The following is a 25,820-nucleotide window of genomic DNA, read 5'->3' as shown; positions in this document are numbered from 1 at the left end:
CAAACTAGCGGGAAATACTGCATGATACATTGATAATTACTATAAAGTTCTGTCTCTTATATTATTGGTTCTCCATTTATTAAAAACCAACTTGACACAAGTAATGTTTGGATGCCTACAAGACGCAGACCGAAGATCGGTGTCTAACTTCTTACAAACGCCAAGATGTACAATTAACCAAGAAAAACAGTGTCGTGTGTACATGACCTGGCCACTTGCTTTACTTCAGGACGCATCAAGTGGTTTGTTTGTTGCGGTTTTGTAAGTGGTCCTCACAGCTAGCCTCCCACCCGGTCCTTCTCAAGGAAGTCGCAAATGACATCACGTACAAGGCTCGCAGGAGTCTTAACTGTATGCTTCAATGAATAGATGCCTTACACGAGTTGTCACTTTAACCATACACAAAAGACTGTTGTGATTGACGTCCAAAATGAAGCTCATTTGCAATTTACAAGCGACGTGTTTCAATGGGCACGATTTCGTAATGGGAATCTTATGCAGCTTATGGATCCAAAGCATGATTACACCACGAAGGGTCCATACCAGGCGGTGAAAGGAGAAACAACCAGAAACAAGTTGAAAGATCCACAGATAATTTTAAAATTATGTGTGGATCTTTCAACTTGTTTCTGGTTGTAAAAGAGGCAAACATCAGTTCCAGTGCGACTACTGATCAGCTTGAGTTGTCGTTCAAGCCGAGCGAGATGATTGGAACTGCCTCCTGCGCTATAGATGATGGCCACAAGATTATAGCACAATTTGGCGACTCCCTGAAGCTGAGTAAGGGGCTGTGGTTTGAGATGTATCGTTACAAAAGTACGAAATCAACTACATTGAGATTACCGTGTACGAAGATTCGAAGCCACCAAAGAATTAAGTTAAACTGATATTATGGGACTTTTAGCGGTATTTTTATTTTCGTGATAGTCGTAGTCAGAAAGAGCCCATTGATGTCTACAAGTTCCCCGACCTTAAATGTAAACGGTTTTATTAACTAGACTGACAGGCCTAAAATAAACTATTTTAGCTCGAATTTTAGCTTGATTTATTTTCGTGATTATCGCAGTCTAAAGAGCCCAATGACTGTCTAAAAGTTCCTTGAACTCCGGAAAACGGTTTTGTTGACTAGACTGACAGGCTTAACGTCAACTATTTTAGCTCGAAGTTTAGATGGACTTTTCCAGCGAAGATTTCAGTTGCAATCATGTCTTTGTAGAATAGTAATTATTTAGTGGTACAATAAAGTGGTTTTGGATGTGATCTCTTGTGTACTCATTTGTAATGCGAGCGGCCTTTTTCCCCCAGGTCATATATATGCAAGTGAAAATATTAATTAATGCCACTCAACGGTAAAAGAGAAGGCATCTTGGCGGCTTGAATGATCCAATCTACGGCAAGGAAAATTTAAATTTTGGCAATGAAAAGAAAACTAGTGATTCGCAGACTCTGACGGCTAAAGAAAGGAATGTTTGGTTTTTAATTACTGACAGAGTTATAACTTGGCTACCGTACTGAGAGATTCCTGATCAAGTGCTTCACGCATTGAGCGAATCGAACCGAATCGATTCGCACAATTCGTGAAGCAGCGCAGTTTCTTTAGAAACTAAACCTCTTATTCAGTTGTGTAAGCACTCTTGTTGAGACCATTTTATTTGTGTAACAGTAAACAAGTACAGTATTATGACACAAAAGATGCTAACTGAAATGCTATTTTCAACGCTCAAAGAAGGATACATATATGTTAATTTTTCTCACTTTATCACGATGTAAATGTGACGCTGAGCTCTGTAAACCATAAACCATGCATTTGGTTTTGTTCCAAACATAATTTTTTTTCTATTTTGATATGACGACACCCGGCAGTATCAATCAATGAAAATCAATCATTGATTGCAATCAATATAATCAATAATAATCAATAATAATTAATTGATTGATATTGATTGGTTCAACCAATCAATAGAAATCGAATCTCACTCACCGCATGTCTTAATTTTATTGATTTTCATTGATTCTTCCGTTGCACGAGTAAATGTTAGTACATTTTCCCTTATTCAGATTGTATAGAAATTATTTGTTTTAGTTGCAGAATCAAAATTGCTGATTATAGGGCATTAGCCCGGCATAGATTTCAGAGACTCGATTTAGAACGGAAGTGGGCTTTTACTTGTACTGAATTTGGTACTATCAAACAAAGTAAAAGTAAAGCAAAATCTGTGTGTTGAGATGGGCTTTTTATATAATAACCAGTGAAATGGACATGAAAAAACGTTCTCTCTTTTTATGATGATTTCAACAATGATACAATGGTGGACGCCTGTGCGCAGACCGTTGCATTTGGGATCTTTTTAATACTGACGAAGAAAATATAGAAAAAGGGGAAAAAAAGTTGTTGTTTCAAGACCATCCAGGAGACCATCACTTGTTTTAGTTAATTAATATTAATATGATGCTAAAATTAAAAGATACATTTGAACAAATAAACTTATTAATATAATTTGTCAATTCATGTGATGCGTTTTATTGAAAAGGAAACCGACATTTGAATAATCAATGATAATCAATACTAATCAATGAAAATCTATCGTAATCAATGAAAATCGAAACTCATTCAACTTTTGGGCTTCGATTTCCATTGATTTCCAATACCAATCAATTGATTGTTATTGATTATTATTGATTATATTGATTTTAATCGATTATTGATTTTCATTAGTTAATACCCCCGGGTAAGACAGCCTCAGAATGAAGTTGGACTTGCAACTTATGTTTTTACACCGACCACTACCTCAACTCAGTGCCGACAGCCATGTTAACTTATTCAGTTTCAGAAAGTTTTGGTTTTGCACTTGAAGCTGAGCCAAGTACTTTTGTTATTATTCCGTACACCAAGATGCACAATTAACTAAGAAAAGCAGTGTCCCGTGTACATGACTCGGTCAGCTGCTTTATTTTAGGACGCGTCAAGTGGTTTCTTTATTGCGTAATCTAAGTGTTCCTCGGTACTAGCCTCCCACGCGGACAAAAGCCGCTTTCGGCTTATTGTCTGGTGGAAATGACGCATGTGACAATATCAGAATATATAAGAGTTACTGTAAAATGAAGCCGAAGAACAAAGCTGAATACATGTATAGGTCGTACAGTTAGGACTCCTGCGAGCCTTGCACGTGATGTCATTTACGACTTCCGTGAGAAGGAACGCGTGGAGACTAGTACTGAGGAACACTTACAAAACCGCAATAAAAAAAAAAATCCAAGTTGATCGTATGACGCACACTAAATAAAATAATTCGTCAGTTATAAACAAAAGATGTCAAAAATGTGGCCTCCCACGGTTATTAATCAACTGGTATAAAATCTAGTGTGTAGTTAGAAGCGATCACTCTCGACGAATTACAGCGCGCTGAGTTGATATTTTGCAAGAAGGAAAAACTACAGCTTGGTTGTCAACTATGGGTGATCAGCTTCAAGCAAAGAAGCTCCCAGAATGGCGTCCTAAACTGCTTTTTCATCGATTAATGTTCCCAATGTGGCTACAACAAAGCAACGCAGTGGAATGGAACTTTGGCGCTTTGGATACCCAAGCATCAAACGAAACCAGAGTAGTCATCAAACAAGACACTTCCGACTGGGAAAACATCTTTCGAATTCTTCTGATCCCTGAGGAGGCGTTAGAAGACGAAGCAGACATCACAGTGAATATGAGGGTGGGAGTGGCGCAGCCAGATACTCAGCAGGACCGTGATCCAATATGCTTCATGATTTCCGATAAAGACAAGTCCATTGGAATGCAGCTTACGGATCGAGAGCTGTACGGAACGATTGGTCCATACCGGGCGGTGGAAGGAGCCTCAGGCAGAAAGTTGGTTGCTACAGAGATTGACGAGGGAACCATCAGATCCACGGCGACCATCAACCCTGATCAGTTTGAGTTGTCGTTCAAGCCGAGCGAGATGATGGGAACTGCCTACTGCGCTATAGATGGTGGCCACAAGATTATAGCACAATATGGTAATACCCTAAAGCTGAAGAAGGGGCTGTGGTTTGAGATGTATCGTTCCCAGAGCACACAGAGGTACGAAATCAACTACATTGAGATTACCGTGTACGAAGATTCGAAGCCACCAAAGAATTAAGTTGAACTGATATTATGGGACTTTTAGTGGTATTTTTATTTTCGTGATATTCGTAGTCTAAAGAGCCCATTGATGTCTAAAAGTTCCCTGAACTTACATGTAAACGGTTTTGTTAACTAGACTGACAGGCTTAGCGTCGACTATTTTAGCTCGAATTTTAGCTTGATTTATTTTCGTGATAGTCGTAGTCTAAAGAGCCCATTGATGTCTAAACGTTCCCTGACTTACATGTGAACAGTTTTGTTAACTAGACTGACAGGCTTAGCGTCAACTATCTTAGCCCGAAGTTTAGCTGGACTTTTCCAGCGAAGATTTCAGTTGCAATCATGTCTTTGTAGAATTGTAATTGTTTAGTGGTACAATAAAGTGGTTTTGGATGTGATCTGTTGTGTACTCATTTGTAATGAGAGCGGCCTTTTTCCCGCAGGTCATATATGCAAGTGAAAATGCCACTCAACGGTAAAAGAGATGGCATCTTGGCGGCTTGCACGATCCAATCTACGGCAAGGAAATTTTAAAATTTGGCGATGAAAAGAAAACTAGTGATTCGCAGACTCTGCTGCCAATTATTTACAGTCTGTTCAGTTTGATAATATCTCAATTTAAGAGGCTTTTGCTGTGAAATTAAGGACGTACACTTGGTTTCTCAAATCCGAGGAGCTTTTAAACAACAAACATTTTAACAGATCCAAATTTTAGGCGAAACATCCATCTTAACTGAGCAGTGCTGGCACTTTCAGTGTAACGACTAGATCTTGGGCGTTTACCTGGGAAAACATCTTGAGACGACGCTGACTGATCACAGTTGAGCGTATTAAATTTGCATAGCTTTCCAAGGTTTCTCGGAAATCCTGTGATTATAAGAATAAAAATAACTTGACACACCTAATATTTGGATGTCTACAAAACGCAGAGCGAAGATGAGTGCCTAATTTCTCCTTACAACAAACATACATGTACAGGCCATAAGAATAGATTAAATGATCACCAAGGATAAAATGTCTTGATGTCCAAACAAATTCTCCCAACAAAGGCCATAACAAATATATGGAGAACAGTAAGGACAATTTATTGATACTGGGCTAAATGGTTAATTTCTGTTCAACTACAGGTGATCGTCGCCCTCTTATTCAGTTGTGTAAGCACTCTTGTTGAGACCATTTTATTTGTGTAACAGTAAACAAGTACAGCATGATGCCACAAAAGATGCTAACTGAAATGCTATTTTTAACGCTCAAAAAAGGATACCGTTTTTCTCAGTTTATCATGTCATGTCATGTCATTTCAATGTGACGCTGAGCTCTGTAAACCCTGCATTTGATTTTGTTCCAAACAAATTTTTTTTTTCTATTTTGATACCAAGACAGCCCCAGAATGGAGTTGGACTTGCAACTAATGTTTTTACGCCGACCACTACCTTGGCTCAGTGCCGACAGCCATGTTAACTTATTCAGTTTCAGAAAGTTCTGGTTAAACATTCCTTTTTGCAACTGACGCGTCGAGTTGAAGCTGCGCCAACTGTTTTAGTTATTATTCCGTTACGCCTAGATGCACAACAATTGTCGTGTGTACATGACCCCATTATTTATTTTTGATACAAAAACCGCTGTCGGCTTATTGCCTGATGGAAATGACGAATGTAAAAATATTAGAATATGTAAGAGTAACTGTAAAATGAAGCCGAATAACAAAGCTGAATACATGTATAGATCGTACGGTAAGGACTCCTGCGAGCCTTGCACGTGATGTCATTTACGACTTCCGTGAGAAGGAACGCGTGGGAGACTAGTACTGAGGAACACTTACAAAACCGCAATAAAAAAAAAATTCAAGTTGATCGTATGACGCACACTAAAATAATTCGTCAGTTATAAACAAAAGATGTCAAAAATGTATGCCCCCACGTTTATCAATCAACTGGTATAAAATTTCGTGGGCAGTTAGAAGCGATCACTCTCGACGAATTACAGCGCGCTCAATTGATTTTTTGCAAGAAGGATAAACTACAGCCTGGTTGTCAACTATGAGTTGTCAGCTTGAAGCAAAGAAGCTCCCAGAATGGCGTCCTAAACTGCTTTTTCATCGATTAATGCTCCCAATGTGGCTACAACAAAACGAAGCAGTGAAATGGAACTTTGGCGCTTTGGATACCCAAGCATCAAACGAAACCAGAGTAGTCATCAAAGCAGACACTTCCGACTGGGAAAACATCTTTCGAATTCTTCTGATCCCTGAGAAGGCGTTAGAAGACGAAGCAGACATCACAGTGAAGATGAGGGTGGGAGTGGAGTTGCCAGAGCCACCGCCGCCTCCGCCGCCTTCTCGGCCTCGGCCGCCTCTGCCTCGTCCTGACCCAATGTCCTACATGATTTCCGATGGAGACAACTCCATTGGAATGCAGCTTATGGATATAAGCCGTGATTACTCCACGAGGGGTCCATACCAGGCGGTGGAAGGAAAATCATACCCAAACAAGTTGGACCGTCCACAGATAATTGAGGAGGCAAACAACCCTTCCACGGCGACCAACAACCCTGATCAGTTTCAGTTGTCGTTAAAACCAAGCGAGATGATGGGAACTGCCTACTGCGCCTTAGAACAAGGCCACAAGATTATAGCACAATATAATAACTCCTTGAAGCTGAGTAAGGGGCTGTGGTTTGAGATGTATCGTTTCGAAAGCTTTGAGAGGTACCAAATCAACTACATTGAGATTACCGTGTACGAAGATTCTAAGCCACCAAAGAATTAAGTTGAACTGATATATGTGACTTTTAGTGGTATTTTTATTTTCGTGATAGTCGTAGTCTAAAGAGCCCATTGATGTCTAAAAGTTCCCTGTACTTACATGTAAAAGGTTTTGTTAACTAGACTCACAGGCTTAGCATCAACTATTTTAGCTCGAATTTTAGCTTGATTTATTTTCGTGATAGTCGTAGTCGAAAGAGCCCAATGACTGTCTAAAAGTTCCTTGAGCTTCGGCAAATGGATTTGTTAACTACACTGACAGGCTAAGCGTCAACTATTTTAGCTCGAAGTTTAGCTGCATCGACCTTTTCAACGAAGATTTCAGTTGCAATCATGCATGTCTTTGTAGAATGGTTATTATTTAGTGGTACAATAGAGTGGTTTGGGGTGTGATCTGTTGTGTACTCATTCGCAATGCGAGCGGCCTTTTACCCCCAGGTCATATATGCAAGTGAAACTGCCACTCAACGCTAAAAGAGATGGCATCTTGGCGGCTTGCACGATCCAATCTACGGCAAGGAAATTTGAAAATTTGGCGATGAAAAGAAAACTAGTGATTCGCAGACTCTGCTGCCAATTATTTACAGTCTGTTCAGTTTAATAATATCTCAATTTAAGAGGCTTTTGCTGTGAAATCAAGGACTGCTTGGTTTCTCAAATCCGAGGAGCTTTTAAACAACAAACATTTTAACAGATCCAAATTTTAGGCGAAACATTCACTTGATCTTAACGGGGCAGTACTAGCACTTTCAGTGTAAGGACTAAATCTTGAGCGTTTACCTGGGAAAACATCTCGAGACGAAGCTGACTGATCACAGTTGAGCGTATTAAATTTGCATAGCTTTCCAAGGCTTCTTGGTAATCCTGTGATGATAAGAATAAAAATAACTTGACACACCTAATATTTGGATGTCTACAAAACGCAGAGCGAATATAAATGCCTAATTTCTCCTTACAACAAGCAAACATGTACAGGCCATGAGAATAGATTAAATGATCACCAAAGATAAAATGTCTTGATGTCCAAACAAATTCTCCCAACAAGGGCAATAACAAATATATTGAGAACAGTGAGGAGAATTTATTGATACTGGGCTAAATGATTAATTTCCGTCCAACTAAAAGGCTACAATTTCTCCGGTTTCGATTTACTTTCAACAAATACCAAATGGCGAGTGGTATTTAACTTTTAGGACTCAAATTTCTGTAAGGCTGATCGGACGACAGCGACATGATAGAGACCAAACTGAGAATCAACAGAATGCGGCAACCGTGAACAGCTTTTATAGGCGAATTTCATGCAGTAATTTGCCGTGGATTTTATTATTCTTTTATTGCTCTTTTTCTTATTTTCATTAGTTGCATTACTGTATTTAATTACTGGTAGTAATCTCTCTCTCTCTCTCTCTCTCTCTCTCTCTCTCTCTCTCTCTCTCTCTCTCTCTCTCTCTCTCTCTCTCTCTCTCTCTCTCTCTCTCTCTCTCTCTCTCTCTCTCTCTCTCTCTCTCTCTCTCTCTCTCTCTCTCTCTCTTTTAGTTACAGGACTTACATGGGCTAGATGTCAATTGGGGCTACATCCTGTTACCATTCTGTTGCTTTTTTCGTTGTTAGCCTTGTGACGATTCAATTGAAAAAATCCGGATGTTGTTGAAAGCAATACAGGACGCGGGAAGAACTTGAAGTTTCAATTTATTGACTCTCACCTCCATGACACGCCCTAAAGAAACATTATGTTTACCTAAAACGATATTTCCAGACAGACGAATAACAAAAGTATATTCTTTCGCAATCACACGAGATAGAACGTGATCTTTTTCTTCAAGAAAAAAAATTAGCCTTACGCTATTTATCCAGGTTTGGCAGCGCGTCGGAAACTGTTACTCTTAAATGCTCTCTTTAATCTCCGTTTACCGCTAGTTAGAAGCAATCGCTTTGAGTTCCACGAGTTGTAGTGCACCGATAAGCTGATTGTTGCAAGAAAGAGAACGACACCTTGGTAGTCAACTACGACTGCTCCGCCTTAGCCTAAGTATCAGGCTTTTGGAAGTCGGAGGGAGGGGAGGGAGCAGGAGGCCCCAGCTACAACAGCGGATTCTGTTAGAGTTAAATCAAAGGCTCCTGTGAGCCAACTCGTGAATGCAGAAGTAAATAGTGGCAAGGTATAAAACATTGTTTACATTGTGTTTTGTTGGCCCAGGACTCGAAATATAAACACCAACACACCTACTAGTGTTTTCTTTTAAGAATAAGTTATTCCTTGAGTTGATTTTACGTTCTTGTTATTTGTCACGAATGGCGACTGATGGTGAATACATGCACTATACGTAGACTCATGGATAATTTAGGATTTCGATTAAATTCCGATTAAATTAATTTTAAGTTTACGGCTGATCCAGCGAGCGAAATTCAGCCCACATAACGATGACTCGTTCATTAAGCACGCGCGCATTTACGAGTTAAAAACGGAGTGCTGTCTGATGCCGCATTTTGCTTGGATTATCGTACTTTCAACTATAATCGACATATCGGAGGCATTGAACGAAAGCAATTATCATCCGGAACATTTGTTTTGAATAATAAAAGCGCACACAATTAACAGTTGATAACAGTTTGACGAAAAAATGTCAATCGTTCTCCACCCAACATAAAAGCAACTCCACAAGTTCTGACATTATATTGTTTAAACCCTTTAAGCCCTAACAGTGATCAACATCAAAGTACTCCTTGTAATATGAATGCTTGTTCAAGCTCTGAGGTCATGAGAATTAAGGATATGATCACCCAAGGCAAAGTTTCTTGATATTTTAATAATGATGGCTGTCCAGCTTCTAACTAGCCCATTATGGTTATTCTTGACAGCCGTGCACTCGTTTTTATTTTATTTTTCCTAATTTTGTAACATAATTCTTTAATTTGGGTACAAATAAAGTTGTTGTTGTTGTTGTTGTTGTTGTTGTTGTTGTTGTTGTTGTTGATGTTGTTGTTGTTGTTGTCTTCTCCCCAATGCCTTGATACGAAAAGTATGGGGACAAGATTTGTTCTTTGGACTGTTCTGTTAAGTTTTTTAAGCCCAGTAAAGAATTACCGATCGATAAACATACTTCATTAGACATTTTTACGGCTCTGTGGCTGCGTAAGTTTTGCAACATTTTGGAAAAATAGCTTTGGAGTAGAAGAGCAAAATAGTATACTGCTCCGTAAGTTTCGTTTTTTCTCATAAATTGAAAGCGCTCGACCGAAAATGTTTTACATTAATTAAAGTTCGATAGTGTCACGCTACCGGCGGACCGAAAAGTTTTCTATTGTTTTTAAGTTCAACAGTCAGTAGCTGCTGGAAATTTAACTCTCAACACTCTTCGTTTATTGCAAGTTGTAACATTCATCGTTCAAATAGAAGAAAGATCCTCGCAGTTATTACGCAACTTAAGCAGTTGCGAAAAGAAAGCCTGAAAAAAAAATCAGGCTTGAACGGGATTCGAACCCATGATCTCTGCGATGCCCGTGCAGTGCTCTACCAACTGAGCAATCAAGCTAACTGGGAGCTGGTTATATTATGAATTCGTAATATACCCAACTAATTCTGAACTAAAAATAATCGTAGATTAGAGAGTGCGTTCGATTTCATCAGGCCAATCTCGATCTTAGGCTCTCTCTCTTTGTTATGTCATCCGCCCCTGCAAAAAAATCTGCGGCGGATACCAGATGTGCGTCCCAAGATCCATCGACCCATCCACGACAAGTCCCATAAACTCTCGACTTAAATCCGTATAAGGAAGTGTCTTCCTACGTCGAACGTATTAATTCCAGATAATCCATTGATAAAAACGTTTGTTGTTGTTTAAAATTCTTTTCATTTTAATGGGAAAATAACATCTGTGTTTGTAAAAGTAACACATAATGGTAAATCTAAAAAAATTGAAATCTAAACATTACTAAAATTTGCCATCAGGAATACAATATTCTTCATTTTCTTTACTTTTACTGGTTATCAGCATCGTTTAACTAAACAAACGGAGAAAAAATGGATTGTTTAACTCAACAGAAAGAACAGAGGCAAAGAAGGGAAATACGGGTTTTTTCCATTCATTAGTTTTCAATTCAAAATAATTTGCTTCATATCCATTTAATTGTTTTAAATTACTTTGACCAATTATAACGTTCCTAGTGTCATGATTTCCAATATTTGGAGGAAGTCAGTACAAAATTCAACTGATTGCTTTGAAGAAGCTTAATACACATTAACCGGTACAGATGAGAAGGTTTGGAAATCGCGAAGTTTCTTTTGTACATTACAAAAGCTTCAAAAACAAACTGGGAAACAAACAGCTGTTCAAAACTGCGAGGAAAAAAGCGAAGCAGAAGTAGCTTTAGCAGTCAAAAAACGTTTCCGTTTCGAGCAAGGAGGATTGATCTGAGTTGAAGGTAAGAAAGTTTTCATCTTATCATAAGAAAATCAAGGTGATTTATTTAGCACTATTTCAGTAATTTTTGTGCTCATCGAGAAGTTTCTGCAGTCTTCTAAAATTCGTGCCGCAAATCGTATTTCAAAATCAACAAGCACATTTTACTTCGAGAGGAAAAAATCTGCAAGTCGAACAGAGTGCACATCTGGTTCTTACTAGTAACGCCACGATAATTTCGCAAAATTTATGAAAGTATACAACTTAACCGGTTCATGGAAACAGTGACGACTTGGCAAACGCGTGGTGGAACTAGAAAAATGCTTGATTGATTGGAAATTTGTAATTATAGACAATACAAGAATTCAGTTAGGTTTTAACGATATGTTTCGATGAGTCTTCATCATCGTCAGTTTTAGTGGAATTGACCACTAGTTAAATTTATGCTTGTGATAATGTACAAAGTATGAAATACCTAAATTACGAATAGAAAAACCAGAAAGCAAAACAGAAAACAAAGAAACGTGTAAAAGAAAAGACGCTAAGCCGGGCAAGGCTCAGGTCAAAGATGATGCAGTTGTTGAACAAGGCTGGGTCTTTCCCAACTAACAGGCGATGCGTACTTGAAAATTTTGAGATCTCAAAACAATCTGCGGAATAACAGTTTGGAAAGGATCCTGGCGTAACTCCCAAAAAGATTTCGGAACCGAAAAACTATTTTACATGCACAAAATTAATTACCTGCGACTAATTTTTTTTTTTTTTTTATAATTTTGAAAGCAAAAAGATTTTAAGTTTTCCAAGATTAAGAAACAAATAGAGTTAGTTTGTACAAAAAACAACCGGCAATCTGTAGAAAAGGGATGAGAAAAATACCCGAAAGTTCTTCTGAAGCTTTGAGAAACGCACACCTGGATTCTGGTTCTTTTTTTCACGACTTTCACAAGGTCCGGCATACATTTTGTAGAGTTGAAAACCGGATTGTTTCTGTCTTGTGAACTCATTTTACGATGGGCCATAAAATTTTGATCGTTCTGAAGAGGAAGTATCAAAATGTGATACACTACGAAAAAAAAAGAATTAAAAAACGCAAAAAGAAAAACAACGGGGGAAAGCGGCCTAAACTGGAAAACACAGTCGAGGGCCGGACGATAATTTTGACTTCGTCATTGTCAATTTTTGCTCGCTTTTGCCATGAAAGCACCAGGCATCTCCACTGATCACATTAAAGGCCTGTTCATTTTGAGTTTTGTGCAATTTGTGTCGCGCTTTTAAAATGCATCTCAGTTTGTTGCACTCGACTGACTTGCAGATTTAGATCGCACCTGTGCACCACTAGCGTCGATTCATCGCGATTCGCCTGGCGATTTATCGTCGCGAAATCGCGGCAGGTTTCGGACATGTTTGAAACGATGCAAATTGCAGGATTTCCCAAAAAATACAGCGATTTAAAAAAATTATAAAGAAAATAAAAGCTTCGATTAGTCACATAGCGAGGTGGCGGGATTGTTAGGGGTTTCAGATAAGGCTAAAATAACTGAGCTTTGTTTGGGCCACGAAAAGTGGTCGTAAGATCTAGATGCTCGTCGTAATGGGATTGGTCAAAAGGCGAGGGTTCTTACTACACTTTGAGCCCTCTTTGATGTCGCGTTCGAGCAGCTGCTTTATAAAAGTCTTTTTTTTAAATAACACTTGTCGACTAGACGAAACATAGAGTATGATTTGTAGACATGACGAAAAAAACGAATGAGCCAGTGAAAGCGATTGTAGTTATCTTTTTGGGATAATACTCGTAAAAAAAATTTAAAGAGCTTGATCGGTGTTTAGCTAATCGGGAGTGTCTTGATCTGTTTTTTTATTGGTTATCAAGATATCAGCTGACCAAAATGAGGCAAGCTTATTGGCTAAAACCTTACAAACACCCTTAGCAAAGTACAAATGTGTTTTCACAGGCATTCCACTAAAATAATGGGAAACGAGTAATCCATATTAAACGTAGCATTGTTAGGAATCCCAACTGGCAGGAGGCAGACCAGCTGGCTATTTACTAGCGCGGCCGAGGAGGGAGATATAACTCCTGCAAGTGGCCAGATCGGGATGGGAACCCAGGGTACCTGTGTATAGCTTCACGAGGCATCCAGTTTGACTTTGTTTTGACGTGAACAAGAAATTTTAAGGCGGAAGATTTACGTGCGCGCTTTAGAGAAGAGAAAGACTAACTGATTTACTTTGTTGTTTCCAAAATAGTGTCAAGCCTGACAATATGGAGGAGTCAACCGAAAACGAAAGTGCGCAGCTTGAGTTCTGCCGCTTACTGAGCTGGAATCCAAGTTGGTCGTCCACTATTATTTCAACAGTAGTTACAAGCATCGCCAGCCCCATGGCAATCCTGCTGAACGCAATCCTCATCATAGCAGTAGTGAAGAAAAAGAAGTTACAAAGTTATTGTAACATTGTTCTCGCGAGTATGGCTGTTGGTGATTTTCTCACTGGTGCTGTGACCCAGCCTTTGTTTTTAACCGCAGGGATCCATCGACTGCAGGATGATTATGAAAGCATGTGCACCGTTGTGCTGGCAGGTTTCTTTGCACTTTACCTTATAAGCGCTTCCATCTACCACTTGACAGTAATATCTTGGGAGAGATACACTGTGGTCAGCAAAGGCATAAACTACAGGTCAACTGTTGCTAAAACTCGCTTAAAACTTTGTGTTTTTGCCGCATGGGTATTCACAGGTCTTTCGGTCGTTCCTAATGCTCTCTATGTAGCTGGTTACCTTGACACAAAGCAAGTTATTATCCCACACGCATGTCTGTTTACAACACCACTGACCGTTTGTTTGCTGGCCACAGTTTATTTTTACATCAGGCTTTACCTTAAGTCTCGCGAAAGCACGCAACAGGCCATAAAACATGTGAGTGTACAAGTCGCAAGAGCTAACTTCGAAAAGAAAATCGCTAAAACCGGGTTCCTGTTAACAGTGGCTTTGCTCGCTTCATTTGCCCCGACCGTTATTTTATATTTTCTTAACTATCTATTCGGCTTTACAAATAGGGATACTTATCTGTGGGGTGTAATCCTAAGCCAGCTGAATTCCTCTGCCAGTCCTTTACTTTACTTCTACAGAAACCGCCGCTTTAGAAACACTGTTCTTCAGATGCTGAACATTGGGAAACCTCGCAATGGGGATGTACCCAAAGCAGCACCTCATAATGGGGTTGTACCCAAAGCAGGACCTCACAATGGGGTTGTACCCAAAGCGGAAAAGAAAGAGAAGCCTGTGAATGAAAACGAACCCGAAGGGAACAGAAAAGCAGTACAAAAAGACTCCTCGGCCAACGACAACTCTGGTACCACGGCTACTGAGAAGAATAACGGCAAACAAGAAAAGTCAAACTCGTGGGGACCGGTCACGTTTACAGAGATGCAGCAAGCATTGAGCCAGGGTACGAGGCCCAAGACAGCGCCAATTCGACCAGAAAATGGTGGCACGCTCAAGGAAAACAACAGTTCAGTTATCCAAACCAGAAGATGTTCAGTTACAGCAAAAGGAGAAGGGCATACCACAGCCTGTTCATCAACTACAAGAACAGGCCTGCTGAGCGTACAGCTGGGGGCGTGTTCTCATAACCACGACAGCAGATGTGCACAAACTGAAACAAAAGGATAAATAATCTTGCTAATGGGGACTTCATACAGGCCACCTGAATATCCAGAGTCTATCACGCATGAAATGAAGCCCCAAAGAAGTTCCATCACCTTGCTCAAGCCAATAGAGGTGCACGGACGACATAAGGACGAGAACTTTCAACAGTGCAGACTGTAAGTAGAAGCACAAGCGAACGGATGAAACAATGTCTAACAGCTGTAGAATCTGAGAGATAAAGGATTTTAAATTTAAGGTGGCTGAACACAGTTTGTAAACGTGTGCTCCGTGTTTTTCACTCGAGAGATTTAGTATCGCGTTTACGTCAAACATGCAGCAAGCGTAGGATTCGTGTTTATGTTTTCTTGTAAAAATGAGTACATAGATGAGAATGATACAAATTAATTCTGGCCTTTGATGCTAATGCAAAACTACTCAATTTTATTGGAAAACTGAAAACATCGAGCGGCAAATAAGTAAAATACATATTGCCACGTGGTCATTTCTGCCGTTTGCCGTAAACGTAATCTTTAATTTAGACCTCTTTATTGCTGCATCGTTTTAGAAGCGTGTACGTCTTTCGTTTACGTCTGAGGAACTGCCTCCTCCAGAGGCTTTTCTTGGGGGATGGGGATTATTAAACGAGGACGAATCGGAGAGCCGGGAATGATGAACGTAACTTTGAATCCCTTTATTGCTGTATCGTTTTAGAAGCGTGTACGTCTTTGGTGTACGACTGAGGAAACTGTGTTAGTTTGAAAATGGTTTCCACAATTGGAACGTCTTCAAACCGATACCATTTAATTTACAGCAGTTTCTTTTCCTATGGTTGCCATTGTAGACAGACTGTATAACCGTGAACAAACTTCAGCTGAAGGTCATAAACTAATTCAGTAAGGCAAACGAGTAGACAACATGAAAAACTCTTCATTCAGTCAGGATCATTCCGCCTTAGTTAAACCGGAACTGATGGTCTTCTTCATCAGTCGGTGCTGTTCAAGTTAAAGCGAACGGTAGGAAATTCAGCAAAACGTATATGCAAGTAAGGCCACTATAGCTCAACATTATAGCACGGTACTACTATAACTATTATGGCCAAACATTGTGGCTTGGGGGAGGGAAGATGTTAAGCAATTGTTTTTGTGATTATTAGTTTCTTGTCGCTTCAACTCTTAGTTCTTTTTGCAAGATATTCCTTCCCGGTTCAGTACGACAACTTCAGTTTTTCTTTGCTGAGCAAAACACCGGGTGCGGCATTTCTTTTCATTTTTTTTTTTTCGGATGGGGGGAGGGGAGCTAATTTTCCTTTTCAAGGTTTTTTCCATGTTTTAGTAATTTCCTCCCCACCCGCCTCCCCACAAAAAAATGGTCTGTCCATCAAATCAACAAAGAGAAGCGATTACTCTTAATTATCCGCACATCATTTTTTGTACGGAATACTACAATTGTCTCACTGAAACTTTATGACAAAGAAACGAAAACAAGGTTTTAAAAGTCGACCTCGGACGACTGAGCATGCGTTCCACTTAGCACCTTCCGGTCATTGTGAACGCTGTATCGTCTTATCAGTCAAGAATTCTTGAGTATCGTATCTATACAGTAATATTTCTTATCTATCATATGATGTATACATAAACTTTCAATGATACACACAGCAAAGTAAGCACAAAGGCGGAGAGGCCATTTACATGTAACAGCACTATGTGCGGAGAATTACGCCACTGACAAAACGAAATGAGGCAAGAAAGCAAAAGGAATACAAATACAAAATTTCTTACCGGTGCTCGACGTTTTGAGCTTCTCTTTTCGGTATTAACGGCCTTATTTTTTAGTTCTTTTTAATAGCTCAACAGTTTCGCTTAAATGCGACGACGCGCAGCGACCAACTCGGAATTTCCCGCCAAAACGACGCCCAACGCGAAAAGCGAATCGTGGAGTATTTTATCACGTGAAACACTTGATTTTCGTCTTTGCAACAATATTTCCGGAACCAAATATTGGCTTGCCATATTTCAGAGTTCAGTGATGGGCTTATGAGAGCTTACGGGGCTTTTTTAGAAACCTGGGAAGGAGTTGGGGGGGGGGGGGGGGAAACTCGTCAATTGCCCTATTTATTTATGTATTTATTTATTTAATTTGTTTGTTTTTAGTCTGCTTGTTTCTGTCAACTTTGTGTTACTGTATTTACTTCTTCTCTAATTTACCAGTAAAACAAAAAGAATACTTAGGATTAGACATGGCAGCACTCGAGTGCAAAGGGACTGTTAACTGCTAACTGTTACACAACACACCCTGATGAAAGGTGGACAGAACTGCAACCAAATAACCTTATTTTGTTCTTTGCCATCCACCCTACCGGAACAGCAGTGAATGCTGCTGTGGGGAGGGACGTGAGTTACGAACTGTTGCGTTGAGAAAAGGAACGGAAGGTTGAAAGAGTTGAAAGTGGCCTACTGTGCCTATGTGAAACAAGAAAACTCGGTAAAAAGAAGTAACGAATCAGACACGATTTCGAAGATTGTCTAGATTGGATATACGCTGTCTCAGCAATTTCGGCGCCGGTTGTAGCAGCGTCATTTGGCTGCAAGACTTCCGAAAACTAAACCATTCAGTGTATGGCCATTTTTCTACCAACACAGGCATTGTATGTATTCTTTGCTATTCGGATAAGATAGTCTTCAAATTATAGCGTAACTTGAATGCCCAAGTTTTGTACTCAAAATTGAACAGAGTTTGGAATAATCGACCAGGGTAAACAACAGCACAATTTGGTGAGTTGGCAGAGAGAGTTATTTTTCTCTCCATGTAGTGTGCTCTACTTTCCTTAAATCTCGGAAAAGACTTCTTGCATGGCTAAAACCAGGTCAGGTCGTGCTTGTGGGGAGGTTCTCCAGTAGAGTCTGCACGGGTCCCATGTGTCGTCGCTTTCCACTCGTTCCTGTCTAACATGTCCAGCATGCGCACTCCAGCGTCGCACCTCAGGACCCCGACATACGACATCCTCCCTCTCCTGAGCTTTGCTGTCCCTTGGGTTAATTCCCACAAGATGCAGAGGAGGGAGGCAGCTAGCCATCCTCCTCAATCACAGCTTCTCGAAGACATTGGGCAATCCACGTAGGGCCATCTTAAAGCATGCTGGTATACCTCCCGTTGAGTCTTGCCTCTTGTTCGAGGGTCCATGCCTCTCTCAAAAACCAAACTGTTCTTATTGTGTTGTTGTTGTTGTTGGCAGGAAAAGGCAGGGGAGGAAAGATTTTCATAGATCCAACGGGCTTAATTAGTGCTCCTTCCATGTAACTATGTAAGGATAATTTAAACGTAGGGATTTACTAAAAACCCAAGGCAGGTAAGGGGCTTGTATATGCACAAATAATTTTAGCTGAGGGTTTACTAGAAACCCAGGGGGCTTTAACTAGTTCTTCGCCTGTATATGTACAAATAGTTTTAGCTGAGGGGTTTACTAGTAACCCAGGGGGACTTTAATTAGATTTCCGCTTATATATGTACAAATAGTTTTAGCTGAGGGTTTACTAGTAACCCAGGGGGCTTTGATTAGTTCTCCGCTTGTATATGCACAAATAGTTTTAGCTGAAGGGTTTACTAGAGGTATGTTATAGAAGTACTTGTAAATACGCAATTCAGCCGCAAGGCTGCGATGTATTCAAATAAAGTATCATCTTCTTCTTCTTCTACTAGAAACCCAGGGGGCTTTAATTAGATCTCCGCCTGTATAATTATGTACAACTAATTTTAGCTGAGGGTTTACTAGTAACACAGGGGGCTTTAACTAGTTCTCCTTCTATGCGTTTAAGAATAATTTTAGTAGAGGGGTTTATTAGAGACCCCATGGGTAAGGCTTCAATTCATTCTCCTTTAATTAACTTTTTAAAGGGGCAACGTCACCAATTTTGAATGTCGAAAAATATGTATTAATATTTTGTATGGATGGCATGGAAACATTAAAATAATGTTTCAGTTTTGTAAATAATAACACTACCAGTACACAGAAAGTAGCTTTAGTTAGCTTTGGCAGTGGATGGCCAGGATTGAAATGGATTGCAACTTGAAAAAACTGGCCTATTTTTTAAAGTTTTTTATCTGGATTTGGAGAAATCGCTAAAAAAAACTGATTACAGTTTGTTCTTCTCAGGAGAAATCACTTTTTCTCGGGACTCTGAGAGCAATTTGATATTAGATAAAGGGTTAACGTTGTCAAATATTTGAGCACAAAAGACAAACACAGAGAAATCTCCATGGTATTGCCCCTTTAAGAGTAACTTTAGCTGAGAAATTACTACAAACCCAGGGGGCTTTAATTACTTCTCCTTTCATGTATGTACAAACACTAATTAGTTGTATTTTATGGCATATAAACTTGTAGCATTAAAAGGCCATGTGAGTATTGAACAAAACCAATGTGTTGTGTGTACTTCTTTTGGCTTTGATAGAGCTTGTGAACACTGGGCTTTCTCGCACCCTTTCAATGAAGCAGTACTAAGATGGCAAACTTAGAAAGTGTAAGAAAGTACCGTTGTCGCAGTAAGGGTACCTTTTATATCACCCATTAGACCTTACATTGAAAGCAATGTATGCCAACCTATTGGGACTGACAATGAGAACTGAGACTATTTTTATTTTGGATATTGACCATACTGAGTTCCTTCCCAATATTATTAAGTGTCCAGCAGACACTGAATCTTGCTGGAATGGGTGGGGGATTGGGGGTGGGGTGGGGGGGGAGTAGAAGAGCAAAATAGTATACTGGTCTGTAAGTTTCGTTTTTCTCAAAAATTGAAAGCGTTTGACCGAAAATGTTTTGCATTATTTTAAAGTTCGACAGTGTCACGCTACAGGCGGACCGAAAAGTTTTCTTTTGTTTTTAAGTTCAACAGTCAGTAGCTGCTGGAAATTTAACTTTCAACACTCTTCGTTTATTGCAAGTTGTAACATTCATCGTTCAAATAGAAGAAAGATCCTCGCAGTTATTACGCAACTTAAGCAGTTGCGAAAAGAAAGCCTGAAAAAAAAATCAGGCTTGAACAGGATTCGAACCCATGACCTCTGCGATGCAGGTGCAGTGCTCTACCAACTGAGCAATCAAGCTAACTGGGAGCTGGTCATATTGTGAGTTCGTAATATACCCAACTAATTCTAAACTAAAAACAATCGTAGATTAGAGAGTGCGTTCGATGTCACCAGGCCAATCTCAATCCCAGGCTCTCTCTCTTTGTTATGTCATCCGCCCCTGCAAAAAAATCTGCGGGGGATCCCAGATGTGCGTCCCAAGATCCATCGACCCATCCACGACAAGTTAGTCCCAAAAAATCTCGACTCAAATCCGTATTAGGAAGCGTTCTTCGTACGTCAAACGCAATAATTCCAGATAATCCATTGATAAAAACGTTTGTTGTTGTTTAAAATTCTTTTTGTTTTACTGGGAAAATAACATCTGTGTTTGCAAAAGTAACACATAAGGGTAAATCTAAAAAAAAAATTTGGAATGGTGATTATCAGAAATGGCCCCCGACTAGACACGAAGGCCTACAGGAAACCGACCGATACTGGGCTTTTACTGCACTACCAAAGCCATGTTGACATGAAATACAAACATTCTCTGCTTAAAACATGTTAAACCGGGCGTTCAAACTCTCTTCGAATTGGCATTTTTTCTATCAGGAATGTGAACGTCTTAAAGGGATTTTTTCTCGCTTGCATTATCCTGAAACCGTCGTAGAGAACACCATCACACATTTTATTGAAACGAAAGTTACTGAGAATGCATGTCCTAAACAACGGGTATCCGACAAACGAGCTCTCATCAGAATCGTCCTACCTTTCAAAAACAGAAATCAGCGAACGCGGTAAGACACCAACTTAGTGATCTCAGCCGAAAGATTGATGCTGATGTCCATCCTGTCTACACAAGTCAGAAGATCAAGGGGAAAATCAAACCAAAGGAACATAAACCTCCAATTGTGAATCAACAAAACGTTGTTTATTATTTGAAATGTGGTCTGTGCGATGCAGACTATGTTGGCTTCACGAGTCGACACTTACATCAACGTGTGGAGGAACACGAGCGATCAGCAATTGGCAATCACGTAAAGGACGAGCATGACAGGATCCAGAGACCATTAAAAGCAACTTCAAAATCCTGAAAAAGTGTCAGAACGAACTCGACTGCTTGATCTTCGAGATGTTGTTTAGATGTCGGTTCAGCAGACTTTCTTACGGTGTCATAGTCATCATTACCTAGCCAAAGTGCAACTGTTAAGACTGTGCTCATTAAATTGTATGGCTCAACAAGTTTAACTCTGACACTTGTCTCCCCTGTGAAGTGGCAAGACCATTTGAGCCACGGGAACCCATCAGTGTAGTCCATTACGATACTCTTATTTCGAGGTGTGATAATAGCACTTTGGGTGCCAACTTGATTAAGAAACAATGTAATGTACTTCTCAAAATCAACATACCCCACAACCAGTTCTCCAAATTGATTAAATTCAAGGCCAATTTTTTCCAAAAGTTCTTGCCTCTGGTCATTGAGTTTGCCAAAAATTTTATCTTTGCTCAAAATTGGTTTAATTCCAATCACTGTTTCCAGTTTTTTGCCCCATTTGTTCCTGAGGGTGTCTTGCACATAATTCTTCAAACGCATGATACTCTCTTTGGAACACTTTAGGCATGATAGCATCTTTAAACAAAGTACCATTGCCCAATTCAATAATCCAATCACACGAATGAGGTAGATTACTTTGCACTATTTCCGCCAGTTTTTCTCTTGGGCTTGTTTCAGGCGGTGATCCTTGACAAAAGAGAGAGTTTAAAAACTCTGGGGAGCGCCAGCAAAGGTCATTTTTAAACTTGACCAGCTTTTGGTGTACATCGTTAAGTGTACCTGTAGTTTCTTGTAATAAATAGTCCACGGGTGTCACAATTTTGGCAATCCTTGGCAGTGCATACAGTTGAAGTTCTTCATCCGTAAGAAGTTTGCACAATTCTTTAACACGAACGTTCCTAGAGTATGGGGTTTTTTTCATCGTCAAGGAATTTTTCTGCACATTCCTTAGCAGTAATACGAACTCGAGTCGTCACCAAAGAGTCTGGTCTATGCGATGGATTCAAGCGGAAGCGTTCATTTAAATTTTTCTTGTTCACGTAAAACTTGTCGCAGTTTTTATGAGGGCAGTGCAAGCGTACTAGGGCCGACTCCGAATTGCAAGAGTTTTCCTTCGCTCGGAAAGACATTTAAATGCCAAAGTACGAAACAAAACGATCTGACCGGGGTTGAATTGCAAAAAAACAAAACCAAAAAAAGACAAAAAAACCAACAAGCAACATAAATTTAAAGTCCTGAGTCACGGCAACACTGCCGACCGGCCGGCGTCTCAAAAGCCCGCCCGCGATCTACTAGGACATCGAGAAGCAGTGCTATTACTTACATTCCTAATATATCAACGTTATCAACGTTCATTTTTCATACGCGCGTGCCGCACATGGAATGTTCTTCCCGCTGAGCTACGCACAAGTCACATCTCTTTAGCTTTATTCAAAATTTTATTACTTCAATATTATAAAAAGGCTTTGAACTTGTACGACGCTGACCACATTAGAACTTGGAGAACTATCTGTCCTAGGTGTAACACAGCGAGGTCTCTCCTATGCCCGCCAACGTGCTGCTTCTAGCAATTTGGTCTCCCGCCTTGTCTCCTCTCAAGTTTTATGCTTCCATATTAGTAGTTTTAGTTATTTTAAAAGCATTTTTTATATAAATAATTAACGAGGGATCCGCTGTAATTGGCTACGCTGTAGTGGTCTCCCTGCCTAATTATTATATCTTTGGTATTTTTGTTTGTTTGTTTCTATTGTTTGTTTCCATTCTGTTTGTATTTTAGTTAGACGAAGCTAAATAAATAAATAAAAACTGTAACACCCGCGTCTTCATCGAGTTCAGAATTCGAACATGGCAAGTTATTTATAAAAACATTTAACAGATACCAGAATCGATCAAGACATTCTTTAGCAAATATCAACTTTAATAGTGACACAAAAGTAAATTAACACAGTTTAAGGTAATATTGGAAACCAAATTATTCAAATAAATCTTTCAGATTCATGCTTACGGTTCAATCCGTCCACAATCGCTTATCGCATCAGATGTCATTCTCCAATGACTCGAAGCTTTCGAGGCTTTACCTCCCAATTCCCTTCAGTAATTGCATTAGTTAAACATAGAGGATTATTCTTCATGCATTCTACATGTCATGTGTATCGTGCCAGGTGAGTTAACGTTCAAATGAGACCGACCTCACAAGGCTAGAGGCCGCCATATTAAAATTCGAAAACTACACTGAAGGCCGCGCGCGGTTGTGGGATACGGCCGAGTTACGTCACCAGATCACCTGGCGGTTATTAATCAACTGGTATAAAATCTCGTGTGTAGTTAGAACCGACCACTTTCGACGCATTACAGCACGCTGAGTTGATTTTTTGCAAGAAGGACAAACCACAGCTTGATTGTCAACTATGAATAATCAGCTTCAAGCAAAGAGGCGCCAAGCCTGGCGTCCTAAACTGCTTTTTCATCGATTAATGTTCCCAAGATGGCTACAAGAGAACGAAGCAGTGGAATGGAACCATGGCGCTTTGGATACCCAAGAATCAAACGAAACCAAACTGGTCATCAAACAAGACTCTTCCGACTGGGAAAACATCTTTCGAATTCTTCTGATCCCTAAAGGCGAGTTACAAGACGAAGCGGACATCACAGTGAAGATGAAGGTGGGAGTGGTGTTGCCAGAGCCTCAGCAGCCTCGTGATCCAATGTCCTACATGATTTCCCATGGAGACACGTCCATTGGAATGCAGCTTATGGATCCAAACCATGATTACACCACGAAAGGTCCATACCAGGCGGTGGAAGGAGAAACATCCAGAAACAAGTTGAAAGATCCACACATAATTACGGAGGCAAATAGCAGTTCCAGGGCGACCACCAACCCTGATCAGTTTGAGTTGTCGTTCAAGCCGAGCGAGACGATTGGAACTGCCTACTGCGCTATAGATGATGGCCACAAGATTATAGCACAATATGGCGACTCCCTGAAGCTGAGTCAGGGGCTGTGGTTTGAGATGTATCGTTTTAAAAGCACAGAGAGGTACGAAATCAACTACATTGAGATTACCGTGTACGAAGATTCGAAGCCACCAAAGAAATAAGTTGAACTGATATATGGGACTTTTAGTAGTATTTTTATTTTCGTGATAGTCGTAGTCTAAAGAGCCCATTGATGTCTAAAAGTTCCCTTAACTTACATGTAAACGATTTTGTTAACTAGACTGACAGGCTTAGCATCAACTTTTTTTGCTCGAATTTTAGCTTGATTTATTTTCGTGATAGTCGTAGTCTAAAGAGCCCAATGACTGTCAAAAACTTTTTTGAGCTTCGGCAAATGGATTTGTTAACTACACTGACAGGCTTAGCGTCAACTATTTTAGCTCGAAGTTTAGCTGCATCGACTTTTTCAACGAAGATTTCAGTTGCAATCATGTCTTTGTAGAATAGTAATAATTTAGTGGTACAATAAAGTGGTTTTGGGTGTGATCTGTTGTGTACTCATTTGCAATGCGAGCGGCCTTTTTCCCCCAGGTCATATATGCAAGTGAAAATGCCACTCACCGCTAAAGCAGATGGCATCTAGTTGTCAATTGGGGCTACATCCTGTTACCCTCTTCCACCCCTCCCCCTTCCCCTTCTTTTGCACTTCTGTTGCTTTTTTCGTTGTTAATGTTAGCCTTGAGACGATTCAATTAAAAAAAATCCGGATGTTGTTGAAAGCAATACAGGGCGCGGGAAGAGCTTGAAGTTTCAATTTATTGACTCTCAGCTCCATGACACGCCTTAAAAAAATTATGTTTACCTAAAGCGATATTTCCAGAGAGACGAATGACAAAAGTGTATTCTTTCGCAATCACACGAGACAGAACGTAATCTTTTTCTGGCTATCTCTAAAAGAACGAACGGGGAAGGGAGGAATGGGGAACGGGGAACGGAGAATCTCTAAAATAGGGAATCTCTAAAAGGGGGAATGTCTAAAATAGGAGATCTCTAAAATAGGGAATCTCTAAACGGGGGAATCTCTAAAAGGAAGAATCTCTAAACTAGGGAATCTCTAATCGGGGGTATCTCTAAAATAGGGAATCTCTAACGGGGGAATCTATCAACAAATTGGATAAATCACGAACTTTTTATAAGTGAAGTTTTCGCTGAGAGACCTTTCGCATTTACAGCATTTGCCAACAACCAATTATATTATTGACAGTTGTTGTCATAATTACTAGATATATAAGATAAAAATAAATTGTTGTCGTCGCTTGCCGCAATATCTTCGAGGGGTGGTTTAAAACATTTACGCCAATCGATACCAAGGGGCCACATACAGCGAGAGAAATCGAATTTTCTACAGCATCTTACTGCAAAATGGTTAAGATGAAAGCGCAATTGAATCTCTGAATAAGCCGTAGACTCAAAATGACTGAAACTGGAACCGGGCCTGGCATCTGTAACACGCGTCGACCATCATTAACTGGACTAGACAGACGTCTGGACGCCTGCAGAAAGCTTATCTAGTGATCAGTTCGAAAATGCATCAAAAGCAAATTGTGAAATTCGCGTTGTTCGTGTTACGATTGATCCATCAGCCCTAATGGCCTTACAATGATGTCTAATAAAATAGCCCTTTCTTACGTGTAAAACTAACCAATTTCCTATTATGCCTTTCGAAAGTTGCAACAAACGTCATCAATGTTTTTCAAGGAATTTCAAGTAAAAGCTCTCTGAATCTAGTTAACTCTCTTAGTGCGGCCGCAGCCATTGTGTTGGTGTACCTA

At 39.9% G+C, this 25,820-nt stretch overlaps 3 protein-coding genes and 1 long non-coding RNA gene across 4 annotated transcripts; all 4 read left to right on the top strand.

Annotated features, from left to right (window-relative positions):
- Positions 1-649: 649 nt before the first annotated feature.
- LOC146468501 (uncharacterized) lies at positions 650-7,277 on the top strand. Its single transcript, XR_014867447.1, has 2 exons — positions 650-1,115; positions 6,994-7,277. It is a non-coding gene; the product is annotated as an uncharacterized LOC146468501 (long non-coding RNA).
- LOC146468499 (uncharacterized) lies at positions 3,261-24,534 on the top strand. Its single transcript, XM_085124355.1, has 2 exons — positions 3,261-4,395; positions 24,408-24,534. The coding sequence occupies exon 1, from the start codon at positions 3,453-3,455 to the stop codon at positions 4,134-4,136; it is 684 nt and encodes a 227-aa protein (XP_084980481.1). The 5' UTR covers positions 3,261-3,452; the 3' UTR covers positions 4,137-4,395; positions 24,408-24,534.
- Positions 5,964-7,277, top strand: LOC146468500 (uncharacterized). The gene has a single exon (XM_085124352.1). It carries the CDS (start codon positions 6,160-6,162, stop codon positions 6,886-6,888), a length of 729 nt encoding a protein of 242 aa, XP_084980478.1. The 5' UTR covers positions 5,964-6,159; the 3' UTR covers positions 6,889-7,277.
- Positions 23,335-24,534, top strand: LOC146468498 (uncharacterized). The gene is made up of 2 exons (XM_085124354.1): positions 23,335-24,276; positions 24,408-24,534. The coding sequence occupies exon 1, from the start codon at positions 23,457-23,459 to the stop codon at positions 24,147-24,149; it is 693 nt and encodes a 230-aa protein (XP_084980480.1). The 5' UTR covers positions 23,335-23,456; the 3' UTR covers positions 24,150-24,276; positions 24,408-24,534.
- Positions 24,535-25,820: the final 1,286 nt, after the last annotated feature.

Source organism: Pavona decussata, unplaced genomic scaffold (genome assembly GCF_977016875.1).
Source record: "Pavona decussata unplaced genomic scaffold, jaPavDecu1.1 SCAFFOLD_130, whole genome shotgun sequence".
NCBI classification, from domain to species: Eukaryota; Metazoa; Cnidaria; class Anthozoa; order Scleractinia; family Agariciidae; genus Pavona; species Pavona decussata.
This window is presented reverse-complemented; position numbering and strand designations above follow the sequence as displayed.

Coding starts and splice junctions, on each gene's coding strand:
- LOC146468498 (XM_085124354.1), top strand. CDS start 23,457: ATGAATAATCAGCTTCAAGCAAAGAGGCGCCAAGCCTGGCGTCCTAAA.
- LOC146468499 (XM_085124355.1), top strand. CDS start 3,453: ATGGGTGATCAGCTTCAAGCAAAGAAGCTCCCAGAATGGCGTCCTAAA.
- LOC146468500 (XM_085124352.1), top strand. CDS start 6,160: ATGAGTTGTCAGCTTGAAGCAAAGAAGCTCCCAGAATGGCGTCCTAAA.